At 46.6% G+C, this 26,557-nt stretch overlaps 2 protein-coding genes across 5 annotated transcripts in view; both read right to left on the bottom strand.

Annotated features, from left to right (window-relative positions):
* mdga2a (MAM domain containing glycosylphosphatidylinositol anchor 2a) overlaps positions 1–17,941 on the bottom strand; it is a 48,351-nt gene extending 30,410 nt beyond the window's left edge. Inside the window, exons 1-4 of one of the 4 annotated variants that reach the window (XM_086181550.1) lie at positions 17,816–17,941; positions 16,948–17,730; positions 7,964–8,103; positions 6,047–6,221 (exon numbers count right to left, since the gene is read on the bottom strand). In XM_086181550.1, coding sequence (XP_086037676.1) covers positions 6,047–6,221; positions 7,964–8,103; positions 16,948–17,020 — 388 coding nt within the window. In that variant the 5' untranslated portion in view covers positions 17,021–17,730; positions 17,816–17,941. Of the gene's footprint in view, positions 1–6,046; positions 6,222–6,964; positions 7,260–7,556; positions 7,894–7,963; positions 8,104–16,947; positions 17,731–17,815 lie in introns of those variants that run through there. The other 3 variants (XM_086181553.1, XM_086181551.1, XM_086181552.1) reach the window with 3 other exon arrangements.
* A 1,863-nt stretch (positions 17,942–19,804) lies between these two features.
* LOC147246989 (amino acid transporter heavy chain SLC3A2-like) lies at positions 19,805–26,533 on the bottom strand. Its single transcript, XM_086183534.1, has 8 exons — positions 25,061–26,533; positions 24,393–24,583; positions 24,042–24,215; positions 23,584–23,681; positions 23,293–23,423; positions 22,884–23,202; positions 20,829–20,888; positions 19,805–20,241 (listed from the first exon to the last, which is right to left on the bottom strand). The coding sequence occupies exons 1-8, from the start codon at positions 25,366–25,368 to the stop codon at positions 19,885–19,887; spliced, it is 1,638 nt and encodes a 545-aa protein (XP_086039660.1). The 5' UTR covers positions 25,369–26,533; the 3' UTR covers positions 19,805–19,884.
* Positions 26,534–26,557: the final 24 nt, after the last annotated feature.

Raw genomic sequence — 26,557 nt, 5'->3', positions numbered from 1 at the left:
GAAGATAGATAGATGATAGATGATAGACAGATAGATGATAGATAGATGATAGATAGATGATAGATAGAAGATAGATAGATGAAAGATAGATAGATATATAGATGAAAGATAGAAGATAGATGGATGATAGATAGATAGATAGATGATAGACAGATAGATGATAGATAGATGATAGATAGATAGATAGATAGATAGATGATAGATAGATGATAGATAGATAGATAGATAGATGGACAGAAGATAGATAGATAGATAGATAGATGATAGATAGATGATAGATAGATAGATAGATGATAGATAGATAGAAGATAGATAGATAGATGATAGATAGATAGATGATAGATAGAAGATAGATAGATGAAAGATAGAAGATAGATGGATGATAGATAGATAGATAGATAGATGATAGATAGATGATAGATAGATAGATAGATAGATGATAGATAGATAGATAGATGATAGATAGATAGAAGATAGATAGATGATAGATAGATAGATAGATAGATAGATAGATAGATGATAGATAGATAGATAGATGATAGATAGATAGAAGATAGATAGATAGATAGATAGATAGATGATAGATAGATAGAAGATAGATAGATAGATAGATGATAGATGATAGATAGATGATAGATGATAGATAGATAGAAGATAGATGATAGATAGATAGATAGATGATAGATGATAGATGATAGATGATAGATAGATAGATGATAGATAGATAGATGATAGATGATAGATAGATAGATGATAGATAGATGATAGAAGATAGATGATAGATAGAAGATAGATAGATGCAAGATAGATAGATAGATGATAGATAGATAGAAGATAGATGATAGATAGATAGATAGATGATAGATAGATAGATAGATGATAGATAGATAGATAGATGATAGATAGATAGAAGATAGATAAATAGATAGATAGATAGATGATAGATAGATGATAGATAGATAGATAGATAGATAGATAGATAGATGATAGATAGATAGATAGATGATAGATAGATAGAAGATAGATAGATAGATAGATAGATGATAGATAGATAGAAGATAGATAGATAGATAGATAGATAGATGATAGATAGATAGATAGATGATAGATGATAGATAGATAGAAGATAGATGATAGATAGATAGATAGATGATAGATGATAGATGATAGATAGATAGATGATAGATAGATAGATGATAGATGATAGATAGATAGATGATAGATAGATGATAGAAGATAGATGATAGATAGAAGATAGATAGATGCAAGATAGATAGATATATAGATGAAAGATAGAAGATAGATGGATGATAGATAGATGATAGATAGATAGATAGATGATAGATAGATAGAAGATAGATGATAGATAGATAGATAGATGATAGATAGATAGATAGATGATAGATAGATAGAAGATAGATAGATGATAGATAGATGATAGAAGATAGATGATAGATAGAAGATAGATAGATGCAAGATAGATAGATAGATGAAAGGTAGAAGATAGATGGATGATAGATAGATAGATGATAGACAGATAGATGATAGAAAGATGATAGAAAGAAGATAGATAGATGATAGATAGATAGATGATAGACAGATAGATGATAGATAGATGATAGATAGATGATAGAAAGATGATAGATAGATAGATAGATAGATGATAGATAGATGATAGATAGATAGATAGATGATAGATAGATAGAAGATAGATAGATAGATGATAGATAGATGATAGATAGATGATAGATAGATAGATAGATAGATGATAGATAGATAGATAGATGATAGATAGATAGAAGATAGATAGATAGATAGATAGATAGATAGATAGATGATAGATAGATGATAGATAGATAGATAGATAGATGATAGATAGATAGATGATAGATAGATAGATAGATAGATAGATAGATGATAGATAGATAGAAGATAGATAGATAGATAGATAGATAGATAGATGATAGATAGATAGATAGATGATAGATGATAGATAGATAGAAGATAGATAGATAGATAGATGATAGATGATAGATGATAGATAGATAGATAGATAGATGATAGATAGATAGATAGATGATAGATGATAGATGATAGATAGATAGATGATAGATAGATAGATGATAGATAGATGATAGAAGATAGATGATAGATAGAAGATAGATAGATGCAAGATAGATGATAGATAGATAGATAGATGATAGATAGATAGAAGATAGATGATAGATAGATGATAGATAGATGATAGATAGATAGATAGATGATAGATAGATAGAAGATAGATAGATGATAGATAGATGATAGAAGATAGATGATAGATAGAAGATAGATAGATAGATGATAGATAGATGATAGATAGATGATAGATAGATAGATAGATAGATGATAGATAGATAGATAGATGATAGATAGATAGAAGATAGATAGATAGATAGATAGATGATAGATAGATGATAGATAGATAGATAGATAGATAGATAGATAGATAGATGATAGATAGATAGAAGATAGATAGATGATAGATAGATGATAGATAGATAGATGATAGATAGATAGATAGATGATAGATAGATAGAAGATAGATAGATAGATAGATAGATGATAGATAGATAGAAGATAGATAGATAGATAGATAGATAGATAGATGATAGATAGATAGATAGATGATAGATGATAGATAGATAGAAGATAGATGATAGATAGATAGATAGATGATAGATGATAGATAGATGATAGAAGATAGATGATAGATAGAAGATAGATAGATGCAAGATAGATAGATATATAGATGAAAGATAGAAGATAGATGGATGATAGATAGATGATAGATAGATAGATAGATGATAGATAGATAGAAGATAGATGATAGATAGATGATAGATAGATGATAGATAGATAGATAGATGATAGATAGATAGAAGATAGATAGATGATAGATAGATGATAGAAGATAGATGATAGATAGAAGATAGATAGATGCAAGATAGATAGATATATAGATGAAAGGTAGAAGATAGATGGATGATAGATAGAAGATAGATAGATGATAGAAAGAAGATAGATAGATGATAGATAAATGATAGATAGATAGATGATAGACAGATAGATGATAGATAGATGATAGATAGATGATAGAAAGATGATAGATAGATGATAGAAAGATGATAGATAGAACATAGATAGATGAAAGATAGATGATAGATAGATAGATGATAGATAGATAGATAGATAGATAGATAGATAGATGATAGATAGATAGAAGATAGATAGATGATAGATAGATGATAGAAGATAGATGATAGATAGAAGATAGATAGATGAAAGATAGATAGATATATAGATGAAAGATAGAAGATAGATGGATGATAGATAGATGATAGACAGATAGATGATAGATGGATGATAGATAGATAGATAGAAAGATGATAGATAGATGATAGATAGATATTTATATATAAATATACAGGGGCTGCACGGTGGAGCAGTGGTCCTCACTGTGGCCCCCCAGCAAGAAGGTTGTGGGTGGAGCCCCGGCTGCAGCACGGGGTCTTTCTGGGTGAGTCTCCATGTTCTCCCTGTTCCTGCTGGGTTCTCTCTGGTACTCCAGCTTCCTCCACAGTCCAAAGACATCAAGAGGGACCAGGTTAATCCAGACTCTAAATTGACCGTAGGCGTGGCTGGGAGAGCCAATGGTTGTCTGTCTCTATGTGTTGGCCCTGCCATGGACTGGTGACCTGTCCAGGGGGAAGGCTGCTGGGATAGGCTGCTGAACCCCGCCTCTTGCCTGTTGATGCTGGGATAGGCTCCACCCCCCGCGACCCTTACTAGTAAGGAATAAGCGGTAGACGACGATGGATGTGTATATATATATTTATTTATGTATATAAATATACATACATATATACATACATATATATGTAAATATATATTTATGAAAATATATATGTAAATAAATATTTATGTCAATATATATACATATATATACATATATATACATATATATATACACATATATATACATATATATATGTGTGTATATATGTATATATACACACATATATATATATATATATACACACACATATATATATATATATACATATATATATATACACATATATATATATATATATATATACACACTTTGGCAAGCAGTGTTCAACAAGAAGGGTTGTTTCACAGTCAAAAGCCAAAATACAACAAAGGACTCAAAGTACCAACTGAGGAGCAAATACAAAGTAGCAAACAAAACCAAAAGTTACTCTGGAGCTTGGGGGAAGCTGGGAACACGACGGAGAGAACATGAGACTGAGACGGAGAGCAAGACTAACAACATCCGAGAAAAACTCACAAATGAGCAAGAAAGATCCGTGAAAGAGCGTCCATGAGAATCAACACAGGTGAGACGCATGAGGTCGTCACAGGAGGGAGCACAGGAAGACAGGACACGACTACAAAGTAAAACAGGAACGAGACCGGGATCAGGACATTATGACACATGAGGAGCAGACCCAGAACCAGCTGGAGCGGCCAGGAGCTCTGGAGCCTCTTGATGCTTTTGGAATAAAGAGTTGTTGTGTTGCATCCAAACACAATTATAACACAACACTCAGCTAGGCAGTACAAGTACTGCGTGATGACATCAGAACCAGTACTTGAGGATGTGACGTATACCAGGAGTCAGTGAACAAGACCTGAAGAAAATGTGAGTCTGGACCAATGAGGGCCTTCCTTCTACCTCCCCGTTAGAAACAAGCGTGTAGTCGGCCTACATGCTTCTGACACGTCCATGTTACATGCTTGTGTGACCAGAGAGTTTGTGTAGCGTCGTGGTTGCTACGTGACGACAACACAGACCTGTAACCGCTGTGGAAACACGTCACCGTCACTCTGATGCAGATCAGTTCCACCTCCCACCACGACGCGGCTCCTGGTGGCCGAGTGGCGCCGTCGGTGGATCTGGATAAAACTACTGAACGATCAATAATGGAGATCATCGGCCTCGTCTATGTGTGTGTGTGTGTGGGGGGGGTCTCTGAGGTCATGTGATGTTTGACGTGGATTCCTCCAGCTGGCGAGGAGACACGAGCCTCAGATGCAGGGTTCTTCATCTGGCAGTCGTGGCCTTGAGACTTCGATGATCACCAATGCTGTTATCAGTGATGGCGCTAAATCAATCGTTTCTATTTGATGTGTGAGTCAAACAAACATCGAACCAGTTTGAGATGTTTGCAGTTGGAAGCTCCGCCCTCCATCACTTCTACGCCAGCAGGGCTGCTTTCCTGCAGTGGAGATCGTGACTGCTGTTACTGGCGGCCATGTTGGTTTTCACTCGCAGCAGAGAGGGTTATGGCCAGTAAGTCATTTCCCACAGACCGCCATCTGAACATCAAACAAGTCCAGCCCCTAAAAACTGCCAGCACAGTCCGCTAAGGACTCCCATGATGCACTACAAGTGGCACCAGTGAGGAGACTGAACGATTGATCTGGAAGGAAATGCTGAGTAAAAGCCCCAGAGCCCTGAAGGAAGCACTTAAGACGCCACTGAGACCGCCCACCCCATCCCAGAAACACCCGCCAGCGCATACGAGCTACTGCAGCACTTTGGTTCCCTTACAAGAACCTTTTGATCAGGAAGGAAAAAAAACAAGAGTCAACTCCTCCTCACTGGGACCACTTACATTAGTGGGCGGAGCTTGCAAAATGTAAAATCTCATGTGTCACAAGTGGGCGTGATGTAGTTTGGAGCAGATTATCAAGTAATGTTCTCTGGCTACATTTGTCCATTTTTGGAAAACAACGATGACATCATCATGACATCATATCACATTCATACGGACACTGTTAAACTAATCACACACATGTGAACTCGCTGGTTCAGGTAGCAGAACGTCGCGTTCACAAAAACACTCCACCATCATGGGACATCAGAAAAACTGTCAGAGCAACTTTGTAGAAACAGAACCAGGCAGAGTCCCTGTTGGTGATGACGGGGAGTGTGTGTGAGTGTGTGTGTGTGTGTGTGTGTGTGTGTGCATGCTCTCACAGTAGACATCCACCCGGATGGAGCGGATGGCAGGGGATCCAAGGCCATTCTCTGCCTTGCAGTAGTATCGCCCCCCCTGGTGGCGGCTGATGGTTTTGATTCTAAGAGTGTCGTTGTGCAGTGAGGCGTCGCTCTGGCGGTCAGAGGCCCCACCCGCCGTCTTAGTCCAACGAATCTGATGAGAGTGAGGAGGAAGGGGCGGAGTTTCAATAGGACTTCCAGACAACTTCCTAAAACGACTTTGACACAATGATAACATGTTTGAGTTGTTTGGATGGACATCATGATAGGTGATGACATCACACCTAAACAGCTGATGATGCTGTTGGGTTCACGGGCGCCACCAACAATTTGAACAACGTTGTTTACATTTCTGATATTTTGAAGTCTTCTCATTGATCTTTTTGGTCACTTTTGACTGTTTGGTCCTGATTTGTGATTACAGTTTGAAGTGTTTTATCACAAGATGATCGATGATATTTGACACATTACATTTTACACACACACACACACACACACACACACACACACACACACACACACACACACACACACACACAGAGGTCTAACAGTTTAGTTGAAACTGGATCAGTGCCAGACTGTAGCTGTTGCAGATTAACGAGAGAGAGAGAGAGAGAGAGAGAGAGAGAGAGAGAGAGAGAGAGAGAGAGTTGTCCAGCCTCTCGGCCAGATTTGTTCTCATTCAGCAGCTGTTGGTCAGTTTTCCCTCCCATCTGTTCTGTCCATCTCGTCCTCCATCATCCTCCTCTCGCCCATCTGTCCCCCACGTCTCCCCCTCAATCCTCTGATGTCCATCTCTCAGACAGACGTTCTACAGTTTTGTTCACTTAAATCATTTAGAGAGTAAAACATCACATCATCATAATCGCTTCAGCCTGAGTTGATGTGTGCCCTTACCTCCATCAGCAGGTCTCCTGACTCCGCCCCTCCACCAGACTGACCAATGGTCAATGCAGTGATGGCTGCTGCATCAGTTGAAATGATCAGAATTCCTTTCAGAAAACCAACCTTTTAAAAGTTGATCATTTGTTGTCATGGTGACAGACCTGACAAATCCTGCGTTCAGACCAAACGACCTTCATTGCAGCAGCCAATAAAGTGAGGCCTCGCAGGACGCAAACGTGCCAAGAAATCTGTGAGTTGTTTTTGTTCCAGTTTTATTGAGTCAATTTGTAACCCTCGGGAGCGCCAGGAGACACATGCTCAGAGTCCTCCTGTCTCTTGTGAACACTCGTGTGTGTGTGTGTGTGTGTGTCTGCCAGCAGCTGATCTATTTATAGCTTCAAAGAGTGACAGCAGGAGACACTGAAGACAGAAATAATCGACAGCGGACTAAAAAACGAGAAGCAGAGGGACGAGACTTCACTTGATTGATCAGACCTAATTACTGATGACATCACCATCACTTCAGCATGACTGGCAGCTGTCCGCCATGAATCATGAAAAACCTATTTATTGTCAGTTATTGAAACTAAAGACCCTAACTTACTCGCCAAAGAGAGGACGTCATTGGGCCAACACCTTTGTTTCTTCTCCTGTCCGATCGCAAAGCTTTATTGATGATGACTGTGGTCCCCAATTGGGACAGACACTCCGTCCTCACACTATCAGCTCTCAGTTTCGAGGAAGTTCCAACAAAATCTCCCCTCTTTCCTGGCGAGGAGATCCGTCGTCTCCATATTCTCAGCTGTCGTCTCATTTACGAAGCACAAAGCGCCACTGCAGCAGCAGCTGGCGCCCATGCGCTGCCCTGTGACGATGGGAGGGTGAGGCTGTGTTTTCATCACTCCACTGGTGACGTTTGACAAGCTGCCGCCGCTACAAACGTTCAGGCCACATTAGCAGGCGCCAAACAGTTAACCAGTGATGCTCACAGTTCTGCCAGTGCATCGTTACCTGAGGTCGGGGGTGTCCGGTCACCAGACACTGCAGCTCCAGAGTTTCACCCTCTCTGATGGTGTAAACTCTCTCGCTGTATCGCTCCTCCTCCACGTTACAAGTCTGACCTGAGTGCACGATGCGAACTGATGGGGGCGCTGTAGATGACAACCAGCAATTAGACCTTCAGGCATCCCCATCGACCCTCCAAACATTCAAATTTACATCCAAATATTCCCATCTTCCCTCCGAATGCATTTTAGCGATCAGTTTGAGTGACTCAGAAGTTGATGAACCCACAGCAACAAACCACAGAAGAAGAGAGACGCTCGCCCGCTTTTTCTTTACAAAACAAGATCAGCACATTGTCATAGATTTGAAAACTATTTGCAACACTGATGACCACTTGGACACATGTTGATATATTGGACTTCTCCATACTGGAGAGTCAGTATTGGCCTGTTGCCATGGAGACACAGGACTTTAGACTGACCTGAGCTATGACACACAGGAAACACGAGACAGCAAGTGATACGTCACACTTCACAATGGCTGCCTTGTGTCCATTTATTGATCATGATGAAGGTTGCAAAATTCCAGGAATTTTCAAACTTGGAAACTTACCATGGCATTTTATGGAAATTAACAGGAATAAATGAGGAAAAAACAGGAATTTACGACACTGAAGGAATGTCCTGAATGGAGAACTTAAATACGGTAGGGAAACTTATATTTTAGCATAACACTGACTAAAACAAGCAGATATCATGCAAGTACAGGTGGCTATCTATGCTATCACATGCACACTTCTGCTGGGCTACGGAGACTACGCCCCCTACAGGCACTATGCGTTCCTCCATCACATGCATAGGTGTTTCTAGAATCCTGGATCCCACTGAAGCCACACATTTAAGCGTGTGGACGACACAAAGTGAGATTAGTTTTGATGACGTTTCATGTTAATATAGTCAACAAGTTTGGTGGTGTTGAACAGGCCTGCCTGGTAAAGGAAGGTTCTGGTGGCTGCTGTTGCAGGATGTGCTGCTGCTGATGGAGAATTGTTGGGTGGAGGTTCATTGAAGGAGGGAGGTGCTGGACCTGCTCTACTTGGACAGAGTCAGGACAGAACTTTGGTTGGAGTTTAGACATAAATAGAAATAAAACTGACTTGACTTGAACTTACAAATATCACATTTATCTGTATTTATGCAGTACAGAGCTGCAACATGTACCACATCAGCTACAGCTGGCATCGCCTCACAGGTGGGAAATGAATGTCAAGATACAACCTGTACTTCAAATCTGATGCTGTTTTTTTCTGCCTCCTGTCAGATGTTTATCAAATTATTTAGAATATTAAATATCTGAGGACCACTGCACCATCACTGTGGCCTCACAGCAAGAAGGTTCTGGGTTCATTTCCGGGCTCGGCTGCAGCACGGGGTCTTTCTGGGTGAGTCTCCATGTTCTCCCTGTTCCTGCTGGGTTCTCTCTGGTACTCCAGCTTCCTCCACAGTCCAAAGACATCAAGAGGGACCAGGTTAATCCAGACTCTAAATTGACCGTAGGCGTGGCTGGGAGAGCCAATGGTTGTCTGTCTCTATGTGTTGGCCCTGCCATGGACTGGTGACCTGTCCAGGGTGAGGCTGCTGGGATAGGCTCCACCCCCACCACCCTGAACAGGATAAGAGGGGGAAGATGGAGGGATGGAAATATCTGAGGATCATTCCACTTGTGGAGCTACTTGGCATACTTCCAAAATGCCCCAGCTTAACTTCCCATGGAAATTTACCCGACACTTTCTGGAAATTTGCCACCCCTTTGCAACCCTAATCGTGATAAATAATTCTAATTTTGTAAACACAAACAGGCATATGAGGTTTGGCGACCATAGAATTGGAAGATAAACACCGTGACCAATCATCCCATAGCAGCGCAGCTCCTCATGTTCCCTCCCATCACCCTTTAACCCTGCCGAAGCCTCGCCACTAGCTTGACGCGCCGCCTCAACACGCCGCTCATCTCCTTCACAAAAGGAAGGAAATTGCAGATTTAAAAATAAAAGCTCATCTGAAGGTTCGCCGGCACTCCAAGGAGCAGCCGGCGTCTGGTTTCACAGCATCTGAACACGCCGAGAGGGAGGCGGCCACCTTAAACAGACATTTACGTCCTGCAGGATGTTCTCCACCTGTCACCATGGGAACCACGTGGCGAGGAGGAAGTGTAGTGTCTGAATCTCTTCAAGCTGCAGTGAAGCAGAACGTCCTATGAGTTTGAACGGTTTTACAGCCTCGCTGATGTTTGGCAGACAGAATGAGAACAAATAGAACAAGTAACACGCCAGCAGGCGTCCGGACAATCAATCGCTTTGATCGGTCAAGTCTGACATAAGAAGACGAAAGTGTCATGAAATCAGCCTCTGCTCTCAGAGACGAAGACTCACTGCTGATAGGGTGGCTGCTGGTGAAGTCGATCAGTCCGTGACCAGGCAAGAATTGATGCACCGGCACACATTGTTTTCTGCTGTCCAGCTACCCTGGTTACCATCGTAACGTGACGTGATGTCACATAACAAGCCAAAATGGAACATAACGTATAGTAACGTAACACAAGGTTCCCACCCCGCCTAAATGAGAACGTATGAAATGTGCCCTCTGAAAGACCACAGGTTTGATTTCCTATGAAGGATCCGACCTTGAGTTCCTGTGCATGTTGGGAAAGAACCAGTCCATCGGGGGTCTCGACGACCCCAGAGGGATCAGAACATCTGAATGAGCCAAAGTCTGAGTGAAGGTCATGTGAAAGTCAACACGTATGTGTGTGTGTGTGTGAGAGTGTGTGAGGTTTGATGACATCAGCAGGAAATATCAGTGTTGTCATCACAGGACAGATTGAAAAAAAAAAACCTACGGTTTAAGAATAGAAAGGAGAAAAAGTAGGACAACCATCATCCACAACACCTCCACCTCCTCAGGGTCCATCCCTTTCCTCCTCCTCTTCCTCCTGGTTCCTCCTAATCTCCTCCTCTTCCTCTCGTCTCCACTGACATCACTAATCATGTTTATGCAGATCAAAGCTGATAAAAGTGGAACATGAAAACAGACAAACTGGTGTTTTGCATCTTGTCAATAAATGAGCAGAACCCTCTGCAGGAGAATCAGATTCATCTCCATCTGTGTTCATCCCTCCATCCTCTGACGCTGCTCCGGCTCAGGTATTTTCCATTTCCTCCTTAAAACCAGGTATTAGTCTAATCCCTGTGCTCACTGCAGCACCTTGTTTGAGTGAGCGCTGAATCCGCTTGCAGCCAGTGGAGGCAGATTCAGCAGCGATCACGATCCAGGAATTACACTCCTCCCAGGAGCTCCATCGTCGCTTCAGAAACAAGAATTAGACCGTATTTACTTCCTGTAAATATTTAGTAAGTTCTTTGTGTTTCAGATGTAAACGGGACTGACTGCCACATCACTACGCATGTGACACACTCATGTTGGTGGGTGGAGCAGGAAACATTGAATCTCAGAAGGTCGCAGTCAGCTCATGAACAAAGCTCGACCATCTAATCGTCGGTGACAGAAGCAGTCATCAGTGTTCACGCCTCGTTAGCACACAGAAGCATAAATGGTCATCAACAGTCTGGCCACGCCCACTGAGATCAAAGAGCTGTCTGCAAAGAATCAAAACATCAGAGACCTGTTTGTAACAGGTTAGTGCAGGTGACATCATGACAAACATGATGATGTCATGACCTCAAACTTGTCAGCTGTGTCTGTTGTGACCTCCTGCAGTGAGAATCAGGATGTTTCCATTAATGCTCTAATCCCTTGAATACACACTCACACACGCACACACACTCACTCACACACATACTGGTTAAATCAGGACAAGCCTCAGTTCTACTGTACTAAGTGTTTCAATATGGACGTGTGTGTGTGTGTGTGTGTGTGTGTGTGGGGGGGGGGGGCTGTGTAAACCAGAGCAGGTGTGTGTCCTTACATAACGTCCAGGAAACGTCCCTCCTGTTCTGACTCGTGGCGTCTTCATTATTGATGTCAGACGTGAACCAGAATATTCAAACGTTCCACTTCCTGCAGAAGTGTCTCAGGTCAGCAGGAACGTCACCGGTTCCGTCTCCTTGCTCCCTCGGTTACATAAACTCCCGCCTCTATTTGTAGAGTGAGGAACTCTCAGAGGACGCCGCGAGTCAGTGGGACGAGTAAAAATAGCTACACTCATCTGATTGGCCGACAGCTCACTGCTCCTTGCATAAATGATGGGGCAGCAGGAAGTGATGAATGGAGAGGGACCACACAACTACACACCTGAATGACAACACGCCTGTACGACTACACGCATGGTTACGGAGGTTCTTGAGGTCTCTAGTTGTAAAGTTGTGCCAGCATCTGTGCCGTTGCCATGGCTACCCATCAGGCTAATATAGAAGTGTTTAAGAAGCCCACATGTTGAATGGCCGCCAGCCAATCAGAGCACAGCATAGTAATAAATAATGAATCCAACAAACAGCCTGGACAACAGCGAGCGACTGCCTACTGACCCGTTCCCCACGCCACACATCTCACATCATCTGTGGAATTATCCGCCACACACTTCTGCATCCTGCTGCAGCGTTGCGCCACATAAGTACATATCACATCAGCAGTCACGCGTGGAGGCGGGCAGCGAGCGAGCGAGCATTCATCTTCCCTGACAGTTGGTGGGGGGGGGCTTAGCCTAGCAAGAAATTCACTTTTCAGTTTTATCAGCTGGAACCTTGAAGAGACTTCACTCTCAAACCTCTGGTCTTCTTTCATTTATTTGAAGGATGAAGCAGCCTGACAGTGACGTTACCATGACAACCGATCTGACTCAGCAGCATAACGCAAGATACAACATGATGTTCAATATTCCAGCCGCACTATTCACATTTGACCAGAGCAGACGATGGAGATTTTAGCGCTTGATAAATCAAGTCAGAATCATGGTCTTGGTGCGTCACAACGTGCTGAACGAAAGAACCCTGAACATGAATGTGCTCGCCTCCCGACTAAATAAGGAAGCAGGAAGAAAATTAGCCGTCAATCAGAGGCTGAGAGGCATTAACTGATTATTCATTTATTGAGGTCTGTCATGGTTGCCGACTCCAACATCCCCACACCATCAGCCTCCTCCTCTCGCTGAGCTTTCAGGCGAACAGGAAATAAGAAGTGCCCTTCTTCAAAATGGCACATTAACACGCATTGACAAAGCAAACCTGCTGCTAACGAGTCAATAAACAGGAACACAAGGAGAGAAGGGCAGCAGCAGCAAGGTGAGGGCGTCTCCCATCATAGAGGAAACAGCTACTAAATACCCGAGAAGGTGAAGGTGGAGTTGACACCCTAGCTCTGTGGCTACGGCTAGCTCTCAGCTAACAGTTGTGAACCCTCACAGACACTTTTCTCCTTCCTGAGTGGAGACACATCAAAAATGAGACTAGATGAATCTTGGGGGGGGGGGGGGGGGGGGCCTGTAGGGGGCAGCGCTGCAGCTTCTTGACTGAGTGTTGTTGAGGAAGAGGCAGCCAAAGAATGAGTGAGTGTTTGACCTTTTCCAGCCAAACGAGCTTCAGCTGCATTGTGCTGAGGAGAGTTTATGAGGCAGAAAATGAGCCCATATGGCTGTGAAATCAGATCAGTATCAGCGACCACGAATCACACGACCGCCAGACGGCCAGCATCAACAACAACAACAACCACCACCACCACAACACACTGGCAGGCTGACTGCAGGTCGCAGCTGAGGACGTGATGATGATGCTGCGGCCATCAGCTTTCACCTTCTGTTTGCAAATGAACTCGAGATAAGAATCAGCAGAGACTCAGACGGGTTGAATTTGTGAATCCTCTCAACATGGCGTCAATGGAACATCATGTGAGGTTACTGGAGGGCGGAGCCTGTCTGCTGTTTCAGATTGGCACTCAGTGCAAAATAAATACACAAGATGACGTGTGAAGATGATGACGACAACAACAACAAGTCATCATTTTTAGTGTTTCTGATCTGGTGGTCATTAATAGTGACATATTAGCCACCTGTTCATCACGCCTCTTTGCGCCCTGGGAGAATGATGATGTTCAACTGTCCGACAGTCCTCGAATGGATCACGTGTGATGTTCGCTTGCATCAGGAAAAATCTCTTGATCTGGTCTTTAACTGTAATATTTGATCAAATGCATAAAAAATCAGGGTTTGCAGTAACCAGCTGGTGTTTGAAGTCTGACGTCATGATGGACTCCGTTGAGATCAACAGTCACATGACCAACAGTCTGGTCCTGCCGGTCTGAACCAGGACGCCAATGTCCCGGGACACGAAGCTCAAAGGTCTCCATCTCTGCTGCCTCCACTGAGTAAATGGAAAACAAATGCACAGATGTGGCGTCCTAATCCCCCCACACCCCTCCCTCCATCACTTCCTTCCCTCCCTCCATCACTTCCTTCCCTCCCTCCATCACTTCCTTCCCTCCCTCCATCACTTCCTTCCTTCCCTCCATCACTTCCTTCCCTCCCTCCATCACTTCCTTCCCTCCTAGAGCTGCTGACCTCACAGGAAGAGGAATCATGTTTCCAGTAGAGACGTCAGGGACTAAAGTGTGTGAATGTCAGGAACAGTGAGTGTGATGTAATACACCTCCTGGCCCTCTAATCCGTGACACATAACAGATAATCCTCACGTGTCCGCTAACGTCACACAAAAGGCAACTTTATAACAACAAGAACAGACAAATTCATCTTCCCTCAAAATCAACTGAGTCTTTGGTTTTGCAATTGAGTGTTACTCTCATGTCATCCATCTTGTGGTTTTCGGAAGGTCCCGTCATTGGCCTTTGTGGTGAACAGTGCTGGTCAGCAAGCTAATGCCCAAAGGTCACACTCCTGGGCACAGATGAGCATCTTCTGATGAGCATTTATACACCAGCATGAATCTGATCATTCCGAAACAACAAGAAAATAAACAATTTAAGTACGTCATCAATCCCATGGTCTTGGACCATCATGGGGCCATGGACCAGGAGTTGAAACCTGAGTCAAACTGAGTCATTACTGCAGCTCTTCTTCACACAGAGGCCAGAGGGAAAAGGAACGACGTGCTGTTGTGTTTGTGAAATGTCATCACGTTTGGCCCTCAGGGCCTCCGTAGCTGACTCACCATCACTGGAGCCAACGTGAACCACTGAGAAGCACTGAAGCTCTCGCAGCTGGAACACCGGCACTTCACTTCCTGTAAACACCTCATCTGTCTGCACACGAGTGAACACACAAATAATCCTCCAAATGTTTCCTGAGAGGCGGCGGCGGCGGCAACTGACAGATCCACCGACGCATTCATGCACGACTGAACACCAAGAAAGAAACCAAAGTGAAGTGTGTTATCCATCTCCTGAGGACATTCAACACACCATTTACTGCAGAGTTCACGCCATTGTTACACAACCATAAAGAAACTCCTTCAGCTGATCGGCATCGAAGGAGCAGCGACTCTAGACCACGAGGACATGAGGACAAGGGGACAGGACGAGGCCTCCTCACACTTCAGCCAACACATGAAAACTGACTGTTGATAGTGCCCAGATGATGGTAAAACATTTGCTTTTTGATTCAGCGGAAATTCTGACTATCTCCACTAGTTAGCTTAGCACAATGAATGGTTGTGGGTGGGAAGTGTTAGCGTAGCTGCGTCTCTGCCTGCATTAATATCAGGAGGGTTGTGTGTAACCTTGGTGATGAATACCAGTTTAACATGAGGAGACGTTGTAGTGGTAGAATCAGACACGTAGCCGGAACTACTTTCCTGACTGGGAGCAGTGATTTGACGCAGCACCTCCAAAGCTCCATTGGAACTTGGGTCAACAGAACCAAAGGTTTGTTGAGGACTAGAAGAGCGACTGCTGCTACTGATGATGAGGAGGAGGATTCCTGCTAGACACACCAGCATCCTGGACCTGAGCTAGCTGATGCTAACACTCCCACCCACTACCAACCATTGGGCTAAGCTAACTAGCCTGGACCTGAGCTAGCTGATGCTAACACTTCCACCCACTACCAGCCATTGGGCTACGCTAACTAGCCTGGACCTGAGCTAGCTGATGCTAACACTTCCACCCACTACCAGCCATTGGGCTAAGCTAACTAGCCTGGACCTGAGCTAGCTGATGCTAACACTTCCACCCACTACCAGCCATTGTGCTAAGCTAACTAGCCTGGACCTGAGCTGGCTGATGCTAACACTTCCACCCACTACCAGCCATTGTGCTAAGCTAACTAGCCTGGGTCTCAGCTCTCCTGGGGACAAACAATACAGACAGAGAATGAGAGACACATCCAGGGTCAGAGTACATGACAATACACACGTTCTTATTATGTCACCCTAGGGGTCATGTGATGGGGGGGGGTGTGTCTACAGGATCACTTACAAACTAGAGGGCTGGTGGAGGGGCGGAGCCTGGTCCGGGAAAAAACCTGAACTCAAAGCATAATTTGTATTTCTGCATGAAATCCTTTTCAAAATAAAAGTTCGGATTGATGACAGCCTGGGAGTGTGAGAGGCGTTGCCATAGAAACAGGCCTCTCTGCTCCATCCTGTGAAACTGTGAAACCTACTGGAGCACCTCACTCAACAGGCTGGACGGACCATTCCGGAGGTGCCGAGGGAGCCTCGACTTACGCTCCTGATGACGTCAGGACACCCCACTCTGAGTTTGCGCGTGTGTTTGTGTGTTTATGCGTGTGTTTATGTGTCAGGCTACCTGTTGTGTCTTCAGGCTCTCTCTCTCTCTCTCTCTCTCACACACACACACACACACACACACACACACACACACACACACACAGGTTTGGATCTTACATCCATTTCCTGGAGACACCGCTACCACAGCTGTACATCCCCGGCAAGGTCAAGTTGTTGCGGGTTTATTGCGGGTTTAACGCGGCTTGTATGGTGAACATGAACGGCCAGATATTCTTACCGTACACGCCCTGGCCGCGCGCGCCCTGCAGGACACCGGTGAGCAGCCACAGGAGCGCGACGACCGACTCCATCTTCACATGGTCCCGCGGCCGCCCCGCCGTGTCTCCGGCCCCGGGGAGAAGCCCGTCAGTGCGGCTCCCCGCCGCCGCGCCTCTTCTGCCCGCCACCGTCCACGCGGACTCCGGCCGGGTGACCGACTCTCATCCAACAATCAGAACGCCCCCCCACCCCTGCAGCCCGCCACCCCCACCCTGGTCAAATGTGACGGACAGGTCCGGTCATGACGGAGGAGCAGCGGAGGTGAGGAGCGCCGGAGGGCTCAGCCGCGGCTCCTTGGCGGTGACATTGAGGGAAACCGCTTTCAGGTGGTTTCTGACACGTCCGCACGTCACGATCCTCCGGCCGGGATGACCGTCACCAACCTCACCGCCGCTCCCGGGAGCACCGGGACTGTGTCAGTCGGTCCGCCTCTGGTCCGTCATCCTGGGCCGAGGTTCCGCGGCGGTTCCGCTCCGGTGCCGCAGTCAGAGGCTCGGCTTGCCGGGAGGCGAGGAGGAGAGTCCGGGTCCGCGCTGCTGAGCTCCGGCAGAGGATGGACGAACGGTCGGTCCGGTCGGTGGATTTTACCGGTGAGAGAGACGTCACACCGAGAGCAGAGCGGCAGAGTCAAACAACTCTACTTCCGGAATGGAATTTCAAAATAAATATCGGCTAACAAACTGCAATGCGTTGCATTGAACGGATCCAGGACACAAACATTCTCGTCAGACCCGGCAATCACCTGGCAAAGGACAGAGGGAGTCAGACAGCGGAAGTGCTTCGCTGTCCTCAGCTGATATGAAGATATGACGCCACAAACCCGTTACCGTTTACTCGCATTTGAGTCCGACGGGATCCTCTGCTCCGGTGCTCGGGGGGTTGGGATGAAGTCGCGGAACACAGAACGAAAACATCTACAAACTCACAAATACGACCAGCAGGTTCCTTCATGCGAGCCTTCGAGCTACAAAGACGTAAACTGAACCGTAACCCTAGGAGGTGAAGAGAACCATAGTTTCCTTTTGGAAGGTAGATAAGCAGGAGTTATCAGAGGTGGTGTTCCAGATGCTTTACAGTGCTGCGCGCACACGAACGCGCACATACCACTAACTTTTTTATTTCAGCCTTCACCTGTGGGCTTTTATTGTGAAAGGTAAATATGTGTTTCCCGGTCACCTGCTGACAAACTGCAGCGAATAAATTTGACGTTTCTGCCGCGCAAAGCATCACGAGGCAGACTTATTTCGTGTGTGTGTGTGTGTGTGTGTGTGTGTGTGTGTGTGTGTGTGTGTGTGTGTGTGTGTTGGGGGTGTCCAGTGGGCGGCGCTGGTGCTATAAACTCAATAAGATAAGGGTTTTAAACGACCATCAGTAAATTTTGAGGGTAGTTTAGTATTAGCTCACGTGGGCCGCTGGGCCCGCCTTTCACTGCAGTGGACCAAGCTATGCTACAGGCTAACTAGCTAGCATGCAACATGTCAATGCAGGTGCATGGCCTTTTGTTTCAGAATGACAGTTTGAGATCCTTTTTGGACTGTTGAAGACTGAGAACATTGGGCTGGAGGAGTTCCAGTCCAGAGCAAGTCCACGTCCCACTGAAGCTATATTTTGGTCCGATGCGCTACGGCCAAGACAAAGGGTTTGACAGCGGTTCTAGAAACACAGCCTCTGGCCCTGCAGGCACACGCTACGCCATACAATGGCATTTGCCTCCTAAAAGCTGGTTCCTTTGACTGGGTGAATGCACCCTTCAGTGTGCCGCCCACCCTGGCACCGCCCACCCTGGCACCGCCCACCTCAGGACTGTGTTTAGTGTCTTGTCTTCCTCTCCTCACTCCTCAGGTGTCTCTGCAGCTGAGACAAGGGTTCCTTCCTCTTTCCGGTCTCAGCTGCCTTTCGTCAGGTTCAACACAACACACAACTGGTTGCAGAAGAAGAAGCAAACATTGGCAGCGGCTGCTCAGTAATCCAGCGCTCCGCGGTGGCATGTCGAATGACACAATATGACGCGATGCCTGTTAAATTGCAGGCAGAACCGGTGAGATCTGGTCCACCTGCCAATCAGCAGTGTCAATTGACAACCTGTGACATCATGCATTTGATTTCTGTGAATGGAAACCAGCTAACAACCTGCTCGTTCACAGGGGCACGCGTCACATGGCTCCTGGAGCCGTTCCTGGGTCCTTTTGTTTCTGGTGTATTGTCACAGTGCAGGGACCTAAATCTGCTTTAAAGCTGTGGTGAAATTGACCCATGATGTGATTAATTAGTATTACTAATTATTAACAATTATCAATTAATTAAAAATAGGAGGGCGGGGCCAGTCTACATTTGTCCAAGAGCATAAGAATACTGAGGAATGGTGTTGTGACATGTGACCAAGTCAGGATGGAGCAGCCATTCAGAAGAGCACATCAGAAGAGCGTAGTGCTCTGCTGTCCAGCTGCAGGACACAAACACTGAGGAGGACCAAGTCTCTCAGGGCAGTGGACAAACAAGGGGTGGTGTCCTTGTTGAAGGAGCCAAGTCCAGACCTCCAGGGAAGATCCTCACGAAACGACCCCTCACCGTTCTCAGAACCTTCGCTGATCCTTTTACACAGAGGGAACGTAACAGGGTGCTGTTCTCCACCCCTGCAGGGACACTTTAACATGCTACAGACACGTAAGGGACAGACCATAGCTGATGACAGTTAACGTTCTCCTGATCCTTTTCTTGCAGAACAGATCAGAAAGTCGTTATTGATACTGAAGTGACTTGTTGGTGACTCCAAGTGTTCGTGTCTATCAACAGGACTCGAGACTGCAAATGTTCTTTCAAGTTTATTTTGCTGTCACACATTGGAACACAAGCTGATCAATATCAGATATAGGTGATGACTACACACTGATCACATCTAACCCTTGTACGGGAACTTCAGAAGCACTGCCTGGCCCGGGCCCAGACGCAGGTTCCTCAGGTCCACGCGGCCATCCACGGGCAGAGCACTGGCATTGGTGGCAAGGACCACATGGGCGTGGCGAGGCAGCGCAGCATGGCTCAGCTCAAACACCGCCTCCTCCTCCACCTCCTCACCCCAGTGGAAGGCAGCCAGGTAGCGCTGGTTCTGGTCCCAGACCCGCAAGAACACCAGCGAGGACGAGGAGTTGTAGAGCAGGACAAAGTCCCCGAACAGCAGTGAGCGCTCCTTCCCCCGCAGCTCACTCAGCTCTCCAAAGAACCGCCGGCAGGACAGACGCTGCTGTCGCTCATCCTGCACACACAGGACATACCTACTACTACTGCTACGAATACTATTAGTACTACTACTTCAACTGTCAAACTGTATATATCAACAGTATCATGGCATAAATAGACAGAACAAATATGTAAGTTAACGAAACACTCCTGTAGCTGTAGTTGTCCAGTAAAATAGTACAAATACTCACCGTATAATATCATCGTTTCTGGTATCAAAATACAAATGTGACAACTTGACTAATCCTAAGAGAAATACGAGCAATACTACAACTATTACATCTACAGATACTGTTACTGTCAGTATCAAGTGAACTGTAGTAGAGGTACAAATATCTGACTGGGTAACCCTGACAAGTTGTTTAAATGACTACTACAGCTACTTACAGTACCACTACTGCCCTACTGTTCTTCTGTCACCAAAACTACAACTGAGAATGCAATTACTGCTTCTATTATTGCTGGTGATGTTACTGCAGGAACTTCTACTGCTACTATTACTTATGTCCCAGTATATAGAGCTGGTGGTACTTGTAATTACTGCTGTTGGTACTCGTACTGTAAACTACACAGTATCTGGTGGAATGTATCAGGGGAGTTTACCTGCAGTGTTCCATTCAGCTCCTCACCAGATTCCCAAAGCATCCTGGGAAACTTGGTATCCTTCAACAGAGAAACAAACACTGCCGTCACTAATTATGAATCAGCTTTGATTGACAGCTTTGATTGACAGCTGGGTGAACTGCTCTGTTCCACAACTTTAGTTGAACTACACCCTCTTGGTTATTATTTACATTTCACATTTTGTGAATAAGTTCTTCTTAAAGTCTCATCACTTACGTGCTACATCTTCATTCCTCAGTTTAAGTTCTATCCATCATCCATCCACCCATCCATCATCCATCCATCCATCCATCATCCATCCACCCACCCATCCACCCACCCATCCATCATCCATCCATCATCCATCCATCCATCCATCATCCATCCATCCATCCATCATCCATCCACCCACCCATCCACCCACCCATCCATCATCCATCCATCATCCATCCATCCATCCATCATCCATCCACCCACCCATCCACCCATCCATCCATCATCCATCCATCCATCCATCATCCATCCATCCATCCATCATCCATCCACCCACCCATCCACCCACCCATCCATCCATCATCCATCCATCCACCCACCCATCCACCCACCCATCCATCATCCATCCATCATCCATCCATCCATCCATCATCCATCCATCCATCCATCATCCATCCACCCACCCATCCACCCACCCATCCATCCATCATCCATCCATCCATCATCCATCCATCCATCCATCATCCATCCATCCATCCATCATCCATCCACCCACCCATCCACCCACCCATCCATCCATCATCCATCCATCCATCCATCATCCATCCATCATCCATCCATCATCCATCCATCCATCCATCCACCCACCCATCATCCACCCATCCATCCATCCACCCATCCATCCATCCATCCACCCACCCATCCATCCATCATCCATCCACCCATCCATCATCCACCCACCCACCCATCCATCCATCATCCATCCATCCATCCATCCACCCACCCATCATCCAGCCACCCACCCATCCATCCACCCATCCATCCATCCATCATCCATCCATCCATCCATCCATCATCCACCCACCCACCCATCCATCCACCCACCCATCCATCCATCATCCATCCATCCATCCATCCATCATCCATCCACCCACCCATCATCCAGCCACCCACCCATCCATCCACCCACCCACCCATCCATCCATCCATCCATCCACCCACCCATCATCCATCCATCATCCTCCCACCCACCCATCCCTCCCTCCATCCCTCCCTCCATCATCCCTCCCTCCATGTTCTCCCTGTTCTCCTGTTGAGGGTGGTGGGGGTGGAGCCTATCCCAGCAGCCTTCCCCCTGGACAGGTCACCAGTCCATGGCAGGGCCAACACATAGAGACAGACAACCATTGGCTCTCCCAGCCACGCCTACGGTCAATTTAGAGTCTGGATTAACCTGGTCCCTCTTGATGTCTTTGGACTGTGGAGGAAGCTGGAGTACCAGAGAGAACCCAGCAGGAACAGGGAGAACATGGAGACTCACCCAGAAAGACCCCGTGCTGCAGCCGGGGCTCCACCCACAACCTTCTTGCTGGGGGGCCACAGTGAGGACCACTGCTCCACTGGGCCGCCCCTCAGTTAAAGTTTTGACCCTAAAACCACCAAAAAAAGGAACTTGAGGACCCCTGCAGTTCCAGTAACTCCACTTTGCCTCAACATGGTGGCTCTAAAGAATGTTGATGATGGTTATAATCCGTTGACCCTTTGAACAAAGGCACAACTAACCCTTCTGTGGCTAATTAGTGGAGTAGTTAATGGTGGACATGTCCAGTTCTGATGAGCTGGTCTCTGGGTCTGGTGATAGACACGCTCCCGCTCTGATGTGTCTCACTGGGACTAAAAATGGAGCCATGGTTCATGCCTGAGCTGTGACGTCTCTGTCTCCATTAGTGATGGTGAACAGCAGCTCAATGAGACCACCTGTGTTTGGGGTCGAGGCCCCCTGGAGGGACGGCATTGGTATCAAAGATTAAAACAAGTTAAAACATGTTGAGGTGTCCTCACCTCATCCATCAGGCCGATCTCATCTCCATAGTTGATGACCGGTGTCCCTGGTAGTGTCACTAGGAGCATCTGGTACAGTTTGACCAATGCTGGGCCCACCAGTGACGCCATGTGACCCTGGGCCTTCCCCCCCAGGCTCCAGGCCAGCTGGGTCTGGCTGTGGGAAGAATACAAGTGCTGGATAGCCTGAGCGCGCTCCATGGCATCCATGGCACCAGGGGGGAGGAGGACCCTGGAGATCAGCAGGTCAACACCAGTAGACAAGAGGAGGGCGGACACATCTTCGACCGAGTGGCGGTTTGTGATGCCGATCAGAACTCTGCAGACAACAATCAGGTTTAGTTTTCCAGTATGGACACTAGGCTGGTCACGGTGGGGTTTCAAACCAGGGGTGGGATGAGGGTCTGACCTCTTCCTTGTCCCATTCTGGACGATGGCTCGGATGTCAGTCCAAAGAGACGGCACCACGCTGGCAACACGCTCCACCCCTGACAGCTGCACGCCGTCCACCCCTTGGTCGAGCCAGAACACCAGCGCGGACTGAGGACAGAGGGATGTTAGATACAGTGGCGCCACCTGCTGCTCCTCAATCATCACACATTTAAACAATTTTATTCTAGTTTGAGCTTTGACTTCATGGTGCAACTCAAGCCCACTGCAGGCGTTCTGTCAGCCGCTCAGCTGGTTTGTGAGGGGTCACCTTCAGTCTCTCGGCGACGCTGGTCACACTGATGTTGGAGAACCAGGGTCCAGAGGATCCATGGTAGTTGGGAGTCAGATCCAGAACCACTGAGATACCTACAGAGACACGAGCACATTACATCACCACAAAGAATCATGTTCTCGCCACTGTCCTCTAGGAGGCGCTTCAGCTCAAAACCTGTTGCTACCAGGTGTTTGTTAATATTCTGGTGACGGAACGTCTTCTGAAAGTACCTCACCTGGAAGCTCCTGGGAGCAGATGAGAAAAAAAAGACTCTGGTTCCTTTTAAGAAATCAGATTCTAATGTTTTTCCTCCTGAAGTTGTGAATGAAGAAAATGTGCATTCTTTAGATGTGTGTCACAAACCCAAACACCTGGTAATGACCCTATCATTGAAGCTCCGCCTCCTGGCAGCTTTCATTGGTAATAACAACTTCTGATTATTTTGTCATCACCTTTCTTGTGAGCCACCTGGACGAGGCCTTTAAACTGCTCCAGGCTCCCCAGGTCAGGGGAGATCTCCTCAAAGCTCAGACCCATGGCATCGTCTGGTGGAGCGACGTGGATCGGTCCAACCACCAGACCTTTGACCTTCAGTTGAGACAGACTGTCCAACCTCTGCTGCACACCTGAGGAGACCAAATGCGTCACATCTGACTTGATGAGGCACAGCTTAGGTGCATTCATGTCGATGCCTACAAACCCTTTACAGGGACCTGATGGACATTTGCAGTCATTGACTCAGTTTATGATTTCCTGGCAGCTGTTGAGTCCTGGAGTTTGCTCCAGCACCCAGGTGGTCTCACCCTTCAGGTTGTGAGTGTCACTGAAAGCCCAGATGCTTCCGATCTGGTACAGTGGGCCGTTGTTCCACCAGCTGGTGGAGGGCAGATCTCGGCACCGTGGCGCCTGCAGGATGATGAGGACGGCTCCAACCAGCATCCCCAACCAGCCAAGCCAGAAGACCACCAGCAGCGCCCACCGAGTGCGCACCCAGCTGGGCAACATGGAGGAAGAGAGGAAGACACGAAGGGTTCACGCCACAAAAGAACAGACAAACACAAGGAAGCTGAGCACAAGTTAGTGACGCCAGCACCGGAGAGCCTACTAAGCAGACGACAAATGGTCGCTGCCTGTTTGCGTCGCAGCTCCAGCATCAATAGTCTGGGCTTGATGACGGATGTTGGAGGCTGATCGTGTTCAAGACACCAGCCAGCATTTGGGGGGGGGCCTGGAAAGGCTGGGCCGTAAACCCTCTGGGGTTGCCTGTCTGAGGGGCCTCCATTGTTCATGGGTGAGGAAAACAGTTAAAGTGGGTTCTGGTACCAGAATGGGTTCTGGACTTTACTCGCTTCTTGGAATGTATCTTTTTAAACTGAGAAAACATTAATTGGATGGATGGATGGATGGATGAACAAATGAATGATGGATGAGTGGATGGATGGGTGGGTGCAGCCTGCTGCAGCCTCCTCACCCTGGCGTGCCCGCCACCCGCAGCAGCTCCTCCTTGGTCAGGCCGGTGAATTTCACCTCCTCCGCCTCCTCCGGCATCTTCAACTTCACCGAGCCATTCTTCTCGGCCGCCGCGGGCGGCTCCTCTCCGCCAGCACATGGGGCGTCGGCGGCTCCCCCGGTCATCGGCTGCTTCTCCTGCTCCTCCTGATCCAGATCCGCTTCGCTCACATCGGCCTCCGTCGCATCAGTATCTGCGGCAGGCGGCGGAGGAGCCGCGTCCTCGGCCTCGGCGCCGCGCAACTCCACGCTGCTCTCCTCTGGATTCATCCCGGCGAACTGGCGGGTGATCAGTGCTTACGAGCGGCGTTGGAGATGCGGGTGTTCAGATGATGACGGAGGACCGTACCCGCATCCACGATGCTGCCTTCAAGGCTATCGGAAATATGGGAATCACTGTAATCACCGAGAAAAGTCCGGTTCAACCCATCTGCTTTTTTTGGCTCCAAAAACGTTTTTTTTCCTGGTTCGTACGTGACCACACAGCTTCTGGACACGTCTCTCCTCATAATGCTCAGTCGCAGCTGTTTACTCCACTTGATGAACAAATTGATCGAAGAACACAGGGTTTGTTGCCCCGCCCCTTGGGTGACGTCTTCTTTGGCCTATAAACGAGACTCTAGATAATTAGGATAATTTTCACCAAACTGAAGCATGCATGATAACGAGATTTCATAATGGACGCAAAACAGATTTCCTGAAATCCACATTCGGTGTCTCATGTTTCAAAGAAGTCCCTGGTCGAATCATTTCCTCCCAACTTGACCCTCATCACTCGTTAACACGCGGCGATTTTAGACAGAAATTTAAATTACTGGAGGGGGGAAATGACCTTTGAAAAAAAAAAAGTGTTTCAGAAAGTAAATTTAAAAAATGACCAAATCCATTAAATCGCTCGTGACAGAGCAAAGTTCCATCAGAGGCGGGTGAGTGACGCTGGTCAGCGCCTCCTGGTCCGGGCCTCGATGTACCGGACAGAGGCAACATCAGGTGGATTCTCTAGAACGGTTCTTTCTCTAAACGCTCATTTCATGTTTAACTCATCCACCACACATGAAAATTCCCACTTTTCCGAGCTCCCGAGAAGGCAGCACATAGCTGGATCTCTCCAGCTATGCGGTCGCTTCTACTTCAGGAACATCAGTAAAAACAAGTAAGCCTGAAATTCAAAGAGGAAGCAGGCGAACGGAGTCCGCGTGGTGCGTTTGGGTGCAGCTGCTCACCTGCTGCCTGCGAGCGCAACTGCTCCGGACAGGGAGCAGAGGGACACGCCTCCTGACCAAAGGGATTTACCTGGCATTTGTTTAATTGAACTCACCCTCATTTCAGTTCGCACTATCAAATGAAAGGGCAGTTCAAGGCAGGCTTAGAGAGCCTCTAGAACGTTCCAAGATTGGCTTTAGTCACTTTATTGTTTCAAGTTACGTGATTGACACACGTCCTGTGTATGTCAGTCACC

Source organism: Aulostomus chinensis, chromosome 17 (assembly GCF_037954235.1).
Source record: "Aulostomus chinensis isolate RoL2024-O1b breed Wild chromosome 17, RoL_Achi_v1.0, whole genome shotgun sequence".
NCBI lineage: Eukaryota > Metazoa > Chordata > Actinopteri > Syngnathiformes > Aulostomidae > Aulostomus > Aulostomus chinensis.
Note: the sequence above shows the minus strand (reverse complement) of the source record. Positions and strands in the feature narration are given on the sequence as shown.

Bases quoted from the DNA above. Each gene is read 5' to 3' on its own strand.
- LOC147246989 (XM_086183534.1), bottom strand. From the start codon at position 25,368: ATGAATCCAGAGGAGAGCAGCGTGGAGTTGCGCGGCGCCGAGGCCGAG. The intron at 20,889-22,883 runs GTGAGGACACCT...TCTCTGTTGAAG, and splicing joins AGATCGGCCTGATGGATGAG to GATACCAAGTTTCCCAGGAT. The intron at 20,242-20,828 runs GTAAACTCCCCT...CTGTGTGTGCAG, and splicing joins AGCTGAATGGAACACTGCAG to GATGAGCGACAGCAGCGTCT.